Source organism: Rhamphochromis longiceps, linkage group LG23, assembly GCF_057381845.1.
Source record: "Rhamphochromis longiceps isolate RC_006_pf linkage group LG23, R_longiceps_female_GT1.1, whole genome shotgun sequence".
NCBI classification, from domain to species: Eukaryota; Metazoa; Chordata; class Actinopteri; order Cichliformes; family Cichlidae; genus Rhamphochromis; species Rhamphochromis longiceps.
The window spans coordinates 7375001-7386582 of record NC_140578.1 but is presented as its reverse complement, the minus strand read 5'-3'; the positions used below and the strand labels follow the sequence as shown (position 1 = coordinate 7386582).

Below are 11582 nucleotides of genomic sequence, written 5' to 3'. Positions count from 1 at the left end.
TGTGTCTTAAATTACTTCTCTATTGTAAGCATCTTCAGTCACATCAATATATAATATATGGGCCTTTATGCTTTAATTCCGGGTACTGATGCTCCTAAAAAACACTTGCAAAAATATGTATGATTGAAGTGCACTATCCAGCAGAAGTCATGGGTGAGATTTAAAAACTCCTCTGACATAACCAGTGTTTACTGTCAGGTGTAGTCTACCATCACAACTGTATGCAAATACCAGTGGCATGATAGTCATGTAAGCTAATTTGTGTTTAGTGCCAGAAGAAATGCTAAAGGGCCTAATTAAATACAAATTTCACATGTTGTACCAAAGTGAGTATTTTCTGTAGTGGGGTTCTTATGATCAGTGTAACCCTAAATACCACCGTGTGTGTGTGTGTGTGTGCGTGTGTGTGTTAGGTATGTGGGTGCACGCTGGTTGTTGTGATTGCCTGTATGCGTGCGTGTTGATACTGTCTCTATATGTCTTTCTGTCTGATTGAGGTTTGGATTTCTCATGTTATGCGTTGCATGATATTGCTGTATTGATTTGCACTTTAATGAATATTTATTGGAAAAAAAATAAACATAAAAAAAATTCCGTCTTAACGTGCTTTCATAGAGTCACACAAACTCACACCCACTACAAATGCCGGTTGCAAATGACCTCAAGTAATCATCACATTATGTTGTTTATCTATAATACTTATTCATCTGTTTATAGGGAACTGAAGTTGCAGCTATGATCAATACAGAGCAAATACAGAGCAAATGCTATATTTTATACCTATTATATTACACAGCATGCTGGTTATTTGGGTCCAATGAAAAAGAAGTCAAACTCAAAGGTCATATGTATTGTAGCATGAGTAGTCACATAGTCCCTTCCAAATACCACAGTTGACACTGAAAACAATAATGAGTGTACAAATTACAAATTAGCAAAAGCTTATGTGCAAAAAATACAAACAATGTTTTTAAATGCTGGAGTACTGTAGATAAACATAAACCAGGAATATTACTGGTATTAGCTCACATTACTTGCTGCTTACAGCTGGTTAATTATTTCTAATGGATGCATCTTAAAACAAATGAAGCTTTTTCCAGTATTTCTTAGCTACACACACTTCCATCTGATAAGAAAAACCGCTGTTTCCATTCCGTTGTTCTTTCCCTTATTTCCTCCACTTTAAATATATTTTCCATTCTGGTTTTTGCACAGAAAGCAGTTCATTGTCCCTACGAGAGTTTCCAGGATCACATTGTCCACAAATACTGTGTGTGTCTGTGCAACGCAGTTCACCGTGATCACTTAAAGCAAGCAGATCAACTGTCCCATGCTGGTTCCACATTGCAGCATTTGAAAGAACAGAAGAAAGATTTCCGTTTGCCCAGATGATATAATTCTCATTGTTGTTAAATGTAATTCTACTTCACGAATGCAGTCATTGGATAAATAAGATCATAGTCCAGCAGGTAATGCTGCAGACAAATGCAGTTCCACCTGGGGGAGTTTCTGTTCAGCTGTTAAGACAGAAAAACATCATGTCATCATGGCATGTGCACAGTGATGGACAGTGAAGAGTCCGGGTGATTCATCCTTGCCTTGTTGTATGAAGGCCACTTTACCTTCACTCCACTCCATCGGCATACATGACAGGAGGAGGTAAAATGAGTGTATCAGGAACAAAATCTGTATCTCCTGCTGACACAGCCTCAGGCCTGTAGAAAAAAAACATGAAAAAAAACTCAGTCTTTCATCTATCACCTTATATTCTTAACCCAGTAACTCATTCTTCCCTCGAAGGGAGGGAGTATGTAATTGGTTCTATTTCAATCAGCTCGAGATGATTTTATTTTAGTGAATTTCTGGTCAAGGTCAAGGTCACACCAAATGTAAAAAGTAGTAAAAGCTTTATATTACCCATGGAAATATTGGGTATATTGAGTATATGCAATATACTCTTCTGTGCTCTTCTCTTTAAGTGCTCTTGTTATGTAAATGCTGTCTGTTGCACTAAGCACAGAGGAGGGACCTACTTGAGAATTAACAACTCATTGTTCTGTCAGGAGTCAACCTGGCTTAACTTCCTGGTGGCGTTAAGGTGGAGTTAAAAGCTTTCTTTCTCTCAGAGATTAAAAAAAAGGAAGACATTTACTCTTTTCATGCTTATCAAGCTGTTCCAGGCAAAAAGGAAGGAACCCTCTCCGTCTACAGGTCGGACAGCATGTTTGACATTTTTCTATGTGCGTTATTCTTTCTGTACTTACGTGTGATTTGCTTCTTGTGCCGCATTCACAGAACCTGCAGTGTAACCTGAAGATGTATTGATATTGCAATTTAAAAATCAGTTTATAAAAACTTTATGATAATACTTTATGAATGTTTTTTTTTTAAATGCTTCTTCCAGCATAAGTGTATTGCCTGAAAGTGCATCAGCATTAGGTTTGAAAAAGTAGTACATTAGTGACTTTTTAAATGTGATTTTAGGGCATTACTTACTCATTACTGGTTCATCGGTGCTGTTAAAAAGAAGAAAAAACAAAAATTGAAAAGAAGCTCTGGATGTGTGTGTACATGCACGCTCGTGGATGGACAACATTGTTACATTTTTCTCCACCATGCCTACCTTGCAGCTGGCTCTACATTTTTTTGTGAATGGAAAAATGTGGACAACCTCTGAAGTGCTCTATAAGGAGAAATAAAAAGAATTATATGAGTCTGCGCGTGTCTGTATGTGTTTCTGTAAGAGTGAAACAGGTGAACTCACTGGTTGTGGGAGCTATCATGACCCATGTCACTGTGACTGTGCTGGTGGTTCACGCTAAGGTCTTTGTTTCCTAAAGACGAAATCACACAAGCGACAGATAAATAACTGTATACAAGTAAACATACAACAGTTACACCAAGGAAATAATTCCTAAGTTACCAGACCTAAGATTAGCCATTACATATTTTACTAGCAGCTTCCTGTTTAAGCACCTGCTTGTCTAATGAGTCACATTGCAGGGAATTAACGTTTAAAGAATGCCGTAATGAAAAGTCCATTGTTCATTAAAGACGTTTAGAAGGGTGCAGTTTTGTAATTTCGGTAGTTGTGAAGAAATTATAATTGGATAGAAACTTGATACAACATCCAGAACATCAGTAAGTCCTCAAGGACTTGTTTATGGACTCAGATTGAGTGTTTTTTATACTGAGGGCGCTCACACACTCGCAGTTGTGTTGCAACCTCACATAAGCCTTCCTGTGTTTCTCTGAAACAGCTGCTGCAAAATATCAAGTCTGTAGTATCTTTGTTTACTGTATCTGTTAACCCACATCAAGATAACAAATTGAGGAAATCAACATGACAAACACAAGTGTCCCATTTATTTTTGTATTGTACTGAAAGGTGACTTTTAAGTGAGTAATTCAGTAAGTGATTCATTATGCTTTGTTTAATGTATGTTTCCAGTAAACAATTAAAGATCTTCCCAAACTTGTTTTTTCACAAGAGCTGACTGGGGAATGGTGCTGCCTAAGTTGTTATGTCTTACCCACATCTGGCATGGAGAATGTCCGGGTATGACCTCTGCAGGAAAAAAGAGTGCCAAAAAAACTGTTAATAGCAGATTGATCACCTTAACTCTTGTCCTCAATAGAAACAAGCAGTAAACACCAAAAGTAGAGCATAATTGAGCATTTACTCACAGTACAGCCTGTGTACTTGGAGAACCAGAGGGAGGTTCATCATCATCACCGCTCCACTCCTCACTGTCGTCTGTGACTGAGCATGTCAACATCAAAAATATTAAACTGCTGCTGAATAATTTCACTGTATTTTGTTATCTTGGGTAGAAACGGGAAACACTTACAGCTTTCTCCTGGTAATTGATAATGGTTTGAGTCACTGGGGGAAATAAAAATCATCTGTAAATAACTTTTTAACTTAAAGGTAATAACAGTAGTAGAAGGTTACACATGATAGCTTGTTATTGTATGAAACTCTTACTGTGAAATCATGCGGGCACCGTCTGGTTCGATAAAGTTATTGTTTGACCCGGGATGAGTTTTCCTTCCCAGCTCTAACATCTCCTTGATGTCCAGTTCCACATGGTCAACGGCGACATACCCATCTAAAAACACATTCACATGGTCGTTATTCAGTCATTTCAGATGTCATTTCAGATTATAGCACTTATGTTTCAAAAACAGGTTCTTGCATCCTTTTATCCTTTTAATCTTGATTGTTTATTTTTTTAACTCACAGCTGTTGGTGCTGTCTCTGGCCAGCCACTTTCCTTTGGGGCAGTTTGCTGTTCGAATAATGCTGATCGTGTCTCCTGCTTTGACGGGGAGATCAGTCTTTCGTCCCTTTGCAGTTACAACTACTCTTGCCTGGTAAAGGGCATCCTCCTGTCCTGTGATCTAACAAACACAGTTACATGTTAACACTGAATATTCCTCCACTTGCACTCAAATAACCTCAATAAACAATATTCATGTAGCACTTTTGAAAACAACACTACAAGAGGCTTTATACCACAAAACAAATACATGTGTTCACTAGCTGGATGGTGGGCTAATCGTGTAATTTATTCTATTAAAGAGCAGTCTCCTGACAAATAGTTTGTTGTTGTGCAGAAACACTGAGATGACTCCCATTTGCCTGATGCATGCTGTTACTCTTCATTTTAACAGTCAGAATTTACAGACCTATAGTAGACTTCTTAAGTGTCAGAGTGGGAGGAGCAGTTTATCTTTAACCTGCTGTTATGTTCACAGTACTTACTCTCGATACATGATTTTGTTCCTGATAAGTAAGAAATGTGTATTATTTTTTACAAAGGCATCTTTCTCAAAGCCAACAGGCTTGCATTTGCTGATCTGAAGGTATTTGAGTGACAAGACTGCCATCTAACTGCCCTGTGGATGCCCAATATAATCTGATCAAGAATTGGAGAAATGAGAAATGGAGTGATGATTTACTTGAATTCCATCATCTGATTTGGGGATTGTTGTTATTGTTGTTGTTGTTTTCTTCTAACTTCTCTCTTTCTCTTTCTCTCTCATTGATCGGAGGATATTTTTATGTCTTCTGCAAAGGCAACAACCCCATCACAATTTCTCCACAGTGCACAGTCTCGTTATGAAAGGATGATGATGTCATGATTGTCAACGAGCAATCATGATTACTGATGATACAAGTACAATTAGAGGTAGACTGCCTTTTGCAGATAGGACTTGGACCTATCTGCAAAAGGTAGATTAAAAGATTTTATACTGTACAACAATACTGTCTTTATTAGGAAAAAGCACTGTTTCAAAAGGGACATAAGTCCAGGGGGGATATGGGTAAGATTTAAAATCAAAGTAGTTCCACTGAGAATTGCATAGGAACACAATCTCAGCAAGGTAACCATTTCGCACTAATCACAAAAAAAGGTTTGACATATCAAACCATTTAGTTGCCAGATGTATGATATTTACCACAGCTAAGCTGTAAGACTGTCAAAGCATCAGCAGGAGAGGCACCAGGCTTTGAATTGATATGATTATTAAAACTGTCTGTGTTTTATCAATAGAGGAATAGAGCAAAGAAGCAGCACATGATGACATAATAAATGTTGACGTGCTTCTTACATGTACAGTACTTACAGCGTGTGACAAATGTGACATTAATCTTGTAATCCTTGGGTTTTACACTTAATGATATTAACTGGGCTGCTGGCATTTACTCCATTTTTTGTGTTTCTGGTAAAGCCAGCTGCCTGTTGTGTTAAAAAAAAAAAAAAAACAGAGCTAAAGTAGACACAAAACCGCATTTATAGAGTTGTTGCATCTTTTTTGGGTTCATCCCTATGTTAATTATTACAGCAGTTTCTGCTACAACACAAACATTAATCAGAACATGTTCAGAACAGTAATATTGTAGAAGAACATGCAGAAATAAAGAATGGCCCATAGGTGTTCTGTCAGAAATATCACAGACAAAACAAATGTTTGCTCGTATTCTGTTTGAGCTTGCACATGTTGCTCACTTCAACTCTTCCACTGCCAGGAATGAATCCAGACAGGTTTGTATGCCCGAACATATACCCCACCCTCCCCCGATGTTTCTTAACCTTCCGTGTTCACTTACCTTGAATTTCTTCTTCATCTCGTTCTCCCTCTTTTCCCTCTCTTTCTGTTCTTTCTTTTCCCGTTCTTGTTTCTCCTTTAGCTCCTTCTTCTCCTTTTCTAGCCGCTGCTTTTCTTTCTTTTTCAGCTCCTTCTCATCAGGCCCCTCTGCAGCTGCTTTCTTTTCACTCCTGAGGAAGGCAGAATGAAGAGGATCATCCAGTTAGAAAAGGACTACTGGTTAATAGCAGAGGAGAATATGAGTGAAACAAAAGCAAATCACACTCTCATCGCTAATTCCCCGGGGATAAGAGAAATTAAAAAATCTCTGGATAAAAAAAATTAGGCCTTACTTGCCAAACCTCAACGTCTTGGTTTTCTCTTGAACCTATAAGTAAGAATAAAGAATGTGGATTAATTAACTTTGAATTAAAATTGCATAAAGAAAGCTTATCTTTTTGAATGAAGAAAAATAAAGTCTTGATTTTACACTGCAGCTTACCGTTACTGGCATTGACTCAACATATGGATCTGTGGTTTAAAAAGAAGGACACAGTTATGTACAATACCAAAGATGCAACCCTTCCAGGCAGTTTCTAATATTACTGTATTAATTTGAGCACAATTCCTATTTTTCTAGTATAAATAGTTTCTTACTCTTTGGCTCTTTGCGTTTCTTGACTTTAGTCTTGACTTTTTTCTTGTCACCATCAGGTGTGGCGATATACTCGTACGCATTTTCCGTGTTCTGATAAACATCGTCTTCTGGTTGGGGCCTGCGTGGGACAAAAAGTTGAACAAACACTAATGAATACTAACTTGTCAGGGATTAAGAACCATTTTAATGAGAAATAAAATAGATTAAATTTGCATGTCTTACTCTGACGCCTGTTGTAAGTCCTGACCGAGAGCATGAGATGATTCTGGTAGTGGATTATTTTGGGATATGTCTCCATATGGTGTCTCTGTGTGGATCTCGGTTTGCGGAACATTACTGTGAGCCTTTGGCGGGTCATAACCGTCTGGAACATCTGCACCTGGGTACATCTCATACTCCAACTCTGATCCCTGCAGCTCGGGAATAGGAATGCCTGAAGCCACATTGTCAACCTCTGGGACATCAGGGGTGTAGGTCTCTGAAAACTCAAGTGGAGCAGGGATATCTGCAGAAGAAGCATAAAGGATTATGACGCATTACAAGAACAGGCCACTGAAGTTTAGCTTTTCTCTAAATTGTGAGTCTAGCACTGGTGACCACACCATTAACTCCCATGACAGGTGGAGGAATGAATTCACTCAAGTTGGCAGAGTTAGGTATGGCAGGTTCCTCTACAGAAGAATTCAGAAGCCCATTATCTGAAATAGTCATCTTGGGTGGAGGCGGGGGAATCGCCTCAGGGACAGGGTCAGGTCCCTCAGTGATTTCTTGCAACAATGGAGAGGGCTGTCCTGGAAGGAATGACATTACATATGAACATATAACAGTTTAGAAGGTTATGACTAGATATGATTGCTAAAAGATTTTGAACTTTAATCTCATTTAAGTCAAAAAGAACCATTCAACATCAAAACTACATCTGAAAGTGAATTTTCCAACACAGAAATAGAGATAGGGCAAGAAAAAGAATAAGAATTGCATATGTAAGGAAACAAAACCAGTCAAACCCACTGTGGAAGTTGTTCTTGTATAACTCTGTAGAGCAGAGCTAATGCATTTATAAGAAATGTGCAGTATAATTCAATTTTGCTACTTTAATTAAAATACAAAACACATCTCTAGAAACTTGCCCGCTAGCTGCCTTTTGAAGCTGTACAAAACTGTTTGCTGTTGCAGAATAAAAGATTAGAAACCATGTCAAAGGTACTCATCTGTAATTTGTAACAGTAGACTTCATCATATTAAACGAGCTTGACATAAAAACCTGTATGCACAATTTCAAAAATGCAATGCAAATGAAACAGAGCAGCAGACTTCCTGCTCTTTCTGCACTGTGCTTAACAGACGTTGAACTGTTTGTCACTGCACCTCTGACATAGCAAACATACCTCTGCAGCTCTGCCCTGCCTTCTGCTAAGTTGTTTCTGGCACAAAAGAAGAATGTCACCACCTGAGGCGACCTTGTGGCCAGGTATTTTCTGCAGCTAAAACTCTAAGCTATTAAATTATGTTTTGCAGGCCTACAGCACATACCTGATGATGATGAGATAAATTCTTCTCAACTTCTTTTGAGGTGAAGTAAATCCACGGAAAAGTAAGAGGTGGGGAAGAGAGGAGGGGGGAGGGGAGCTCTACTGTGGTTATGTTAATTGGACTTACGGTGGTCAATGCCATTGACTTGTGCTGGTTTCGATGGGACGGCATTGCCTGTTCGATCTTCATAATCAATGGGTGGGAGTTCTGGGAGACTTTCAGTGGGGCTCTGACACTGGGAAGATTCCTCAGGTGGAGGGGTAACAGAATAGGAGTGGATGTCACATATCAAGGGGCTAAGAGCAGGTGAGAAATTACATCTTGTTAGTGACTGAGCTGTAAACAGAGATGTTTCTTCGTAACTGCTGGAATGAAACTGTGTGTGTTCCTGCTGTTTGTGTTCTTTACCTGTTGGTCTTCTTGCGTGCATTCTGTAGAGCATTGAAAATCCTCTGGTCACCTGGTGGTGTTCTTTTTCCAGGACTCATATCCTCTGCCCTCTCCAGGGCAGAGAGTGCTGAGACTGGACGCTCTGGTTTGGGAGATGGTGGAACAGATGGAGGGTTTGTGGCTAGAGAAGGAAGTTTCTCCACAGCAGTTATAGAAATATCATCTTTCCCAATCTCAGATGTAATCTCAGGCTCGGCGGGTGATGGAGATGGAGAAGAAACCAGGGAAGGAGAACCAGAGATGACACAGCTGGGTGGAAGAGGTGGAGAGACACTGGGTGGACTGGTAATAGCTTCATCTTGGCTAGAAACAGGAAAAGTGGGATTTTCTATTTCAGGTGGGATTTCACTGGTCAAGATTGGGATTTCAGGTGGTGGGCTCTCAGGTATGAGAGGAGGAGGTAGGTTGAAGGCAAAAGATTCAAGAGTAGTAGAGGTTGGGGACATTTCTACATCAGCACTGTGATCTGGTAAGGTGGGGTTGTCTGGTAGATGGGGCTCTGATGTTGAATTAGGTATTGTTTCCCCACCAGATTCAGAAGGCACTGGGAGGAGTGGAGCTAGTCCAGCAATATCTGAGCTTGGGGTGTCCAGAATTGGATCAGCTGAGATCAACACTGAATCTCGTTTTGACTTTTTGAAAAGACTGAAAGGCTTCTTTTTCTCTGTTGTGACTTTAGGTGGGGGTGCGGCTGGCACCAGCTCTGCAGTACTCTCTTTCTGAGTTACAGGGACAACCGAAGGAAGCGTCTTGTCTTTCTTATTAACTTTCTTTTGATCCACGGAATCTTTAAGAAGATTCTCCCTGCTCCCTTTGAGTGTTTTGTGCTTACCACCTTTCCGTTTCCCTTCACTTTTGTCTTTATCGTCGATGAGAGGTTTTTTGCTCTCTTTCGGATCATCTTTGAAGACCACTCTTGGGGCAAATAGTGTCTTTCTTTCCAAGTTCTCATTAATGGTGGTCAGCAGGGAGGGGCGTGCACCTGAAGGGAGGTAATGACTGGGGCTCTGGGGAGGAGAGACCACCTTTGACTTCTCTGGGAGAACAGGTTTTATCTTGGGTTTCTTCAGTATGAATTCTTCTTGTTGAAACTTGGCCCTTATGGCCTGAAAGTCAATCTGTTCCTCCTGATGAAAGTATCACACAGTACAATAGTCTCAATACAGGACCTAAATAAGGTAAATTTTATTTCCCTAACATATTTGGAGTAAGAACAAAATCCCAAATCACTTATTATTAAGAGGAGTTTAGTTCTGGTCTTAATCCGGTAAGATAAACTATGTCATCATTGTAGTAACAACGTTACAGCGTACAGAGCTAAAACTCTGTCTCACTTTACTTAATGTTGTTGTAAGCTTTGATCTTTTTTTTCTTCAAATGTCAGTTTACAGTATTGCCAGGATTTATGTCTGCTAACACAACTTTAAATATATCAATAGCATATTATCCAATCATCATAATGTTACGAGCGTCATGGGACATACCTGTTCCATTGCACGTTTTAATATCCACAGAAACAACCAAAAAAAACCTCCTGTACGAATAGAGATCGTTCTCTTATTCAGCTTCTCATCCTGTGTCCGTTGGAAAAAAACAAAGAAATTAATTTAAAATAAAAAAGGAAGAAAGAAACTTTAAATAGTGTATTCACTGTTCCAGGTTCCTGCGTGCTTCACCTCTGATCGAGACAAATCTGCGTCCCATGCGCACCCGAGATGGTTTCAGAGGAGGAGTGCGATTGAGTAAAAAACAGTCAGGCTCGTCAAACTAGTCCTGCTGAGCATTTTACGCCACAGCACGATGACTGTCAACAGCTCTTGGATTCTTCTCCCTCTTCTTCAGGAATGTCGCCCGGCTGGCACGACGTGAGTCACTCTCATGAAACCAAGCGGATGGAGATTTTTTTTGTGTTTATTTTCAAAGTGACTCATTTTTTTAAGAATGCTAATCTCTCTTATAAGAACAGTGTATTTTGCTGTTATGAGAGGATGTGGTATAAAAGTTTAATCTTTGATTTATTAACTGTCGCCTAAACGAATCATTCAAATTAAACGTAGAGAAAATGAGATGACCGAAGAAATGTGTCAATAATGTGACATAAATACATTCTGTAAGCGTTGTCTTTATTTGGCAGCTTTGTAACTGTAGCAGACTATAGTCTCTCATACGCTTAACTCACTACCAAGTTGTGTACACTCACCGGTCACTTCATTAGGTACACTTTACTCGTACTAAGGAGGATCTCTTTTTGTCTTAATTCTCACAGATTCAACAAAAGTGCGGGAAACTTTCATCAGAGATTTTGGTCCTTACCAGCATGACCGCATCACACAGTTGCTCTATTGGACTGAGATGTGGTGACTTTAGAGGCTATTTAAGAAACCACTTTGAGATGATTTGAGGTTCGTGACATGGTGCATTCCTAATGGGAGCAGCCATCAGAAGGTGGGCACACTGTGGTCATAAAGGGATGGACAACAACAGTACTCAGATTGTACTGTAGTTTTTAAACAATGCTGACTGAGTTTGTACTAAAGAACCCAAAGTTTTTGAGATATCCCACACACCATTATACCAACACCGCCCCGAACTGTTGTTGCAAGGCAGGAGAAATCTATTTTTGATGCTGTTTGTTGTTGCAGAAATCCAGACTCATCAGTCCAGGGAATGTTTTTTCAATCATCCATTGTCCAACTTTGGTGATGTAGCCTAAATTTCCTGCACGTGGTGCCACTACTGCTGTAGTGTTTCAAGGAGCACTGTGTTCAGAGATGCTCCTCTGCATACCCTGGTTGTAAAGGGAGTTATGTTCTTTTCCTTTTAGCTCAAAACAGTCTGGCCATTC

The 11582-nt window shown here is 39.6% G+C and overlaps 1 protein-coding gene across 2 annotated transcripts; it reads right to left on the bottom strand.

Moving 5' to 3' along the window:
* Positions 1-671: 671 nt before the first annotated feature.
* On the bottom strand, positions 672-10526 carry LOC146641174 (uncharacterized). Of its 2 annotated transcripts, XM_085398859.1 has the most exons (21): positions 10414-10526; positions 10222-10311; positions 8696-9864; positions 8414-8583; positions 7357-7545; positions 6977-7259; positions 6754-6872; positions 6599-6627; positions 6450-6484; positions 6119-6287; positions 4245-4404; positions 3989-4112; positions 3852-3886; positions 3688-3763; positions 3534-3568; positions 2765-2834; positions 2624-2683; positions 2497-2516; positions 2265-2310; positions 1599-1715; positions 672-1517 (listed from the first exon to the last, which is right to left on the bottom strand). In XM_085398859.1, the coding sequence occupies exons 2-20, from the start codon at positions 10228-10230 to the stop codon at positions 1625-1627; spliced, it is 2889 nt and encodes a 962-aa protein (XP_085254985.1). In that variant the 5' UTR covers positions 10231-10311; positions 10414-10526; the 3' UTR covers positions 672-1517; positions 1599-1624. The 2 variants fall into 2 exon arrangements, with proteins under 2 accessions (XP_085254985.1, XP_085254984.1); XM_085398858.1 differs by having other exon boundaries at positions 1623-1715; positions 10222-10432.
* Between the last annotated feature and the right edge of the window lie 1056 nt (positions 10527-11582).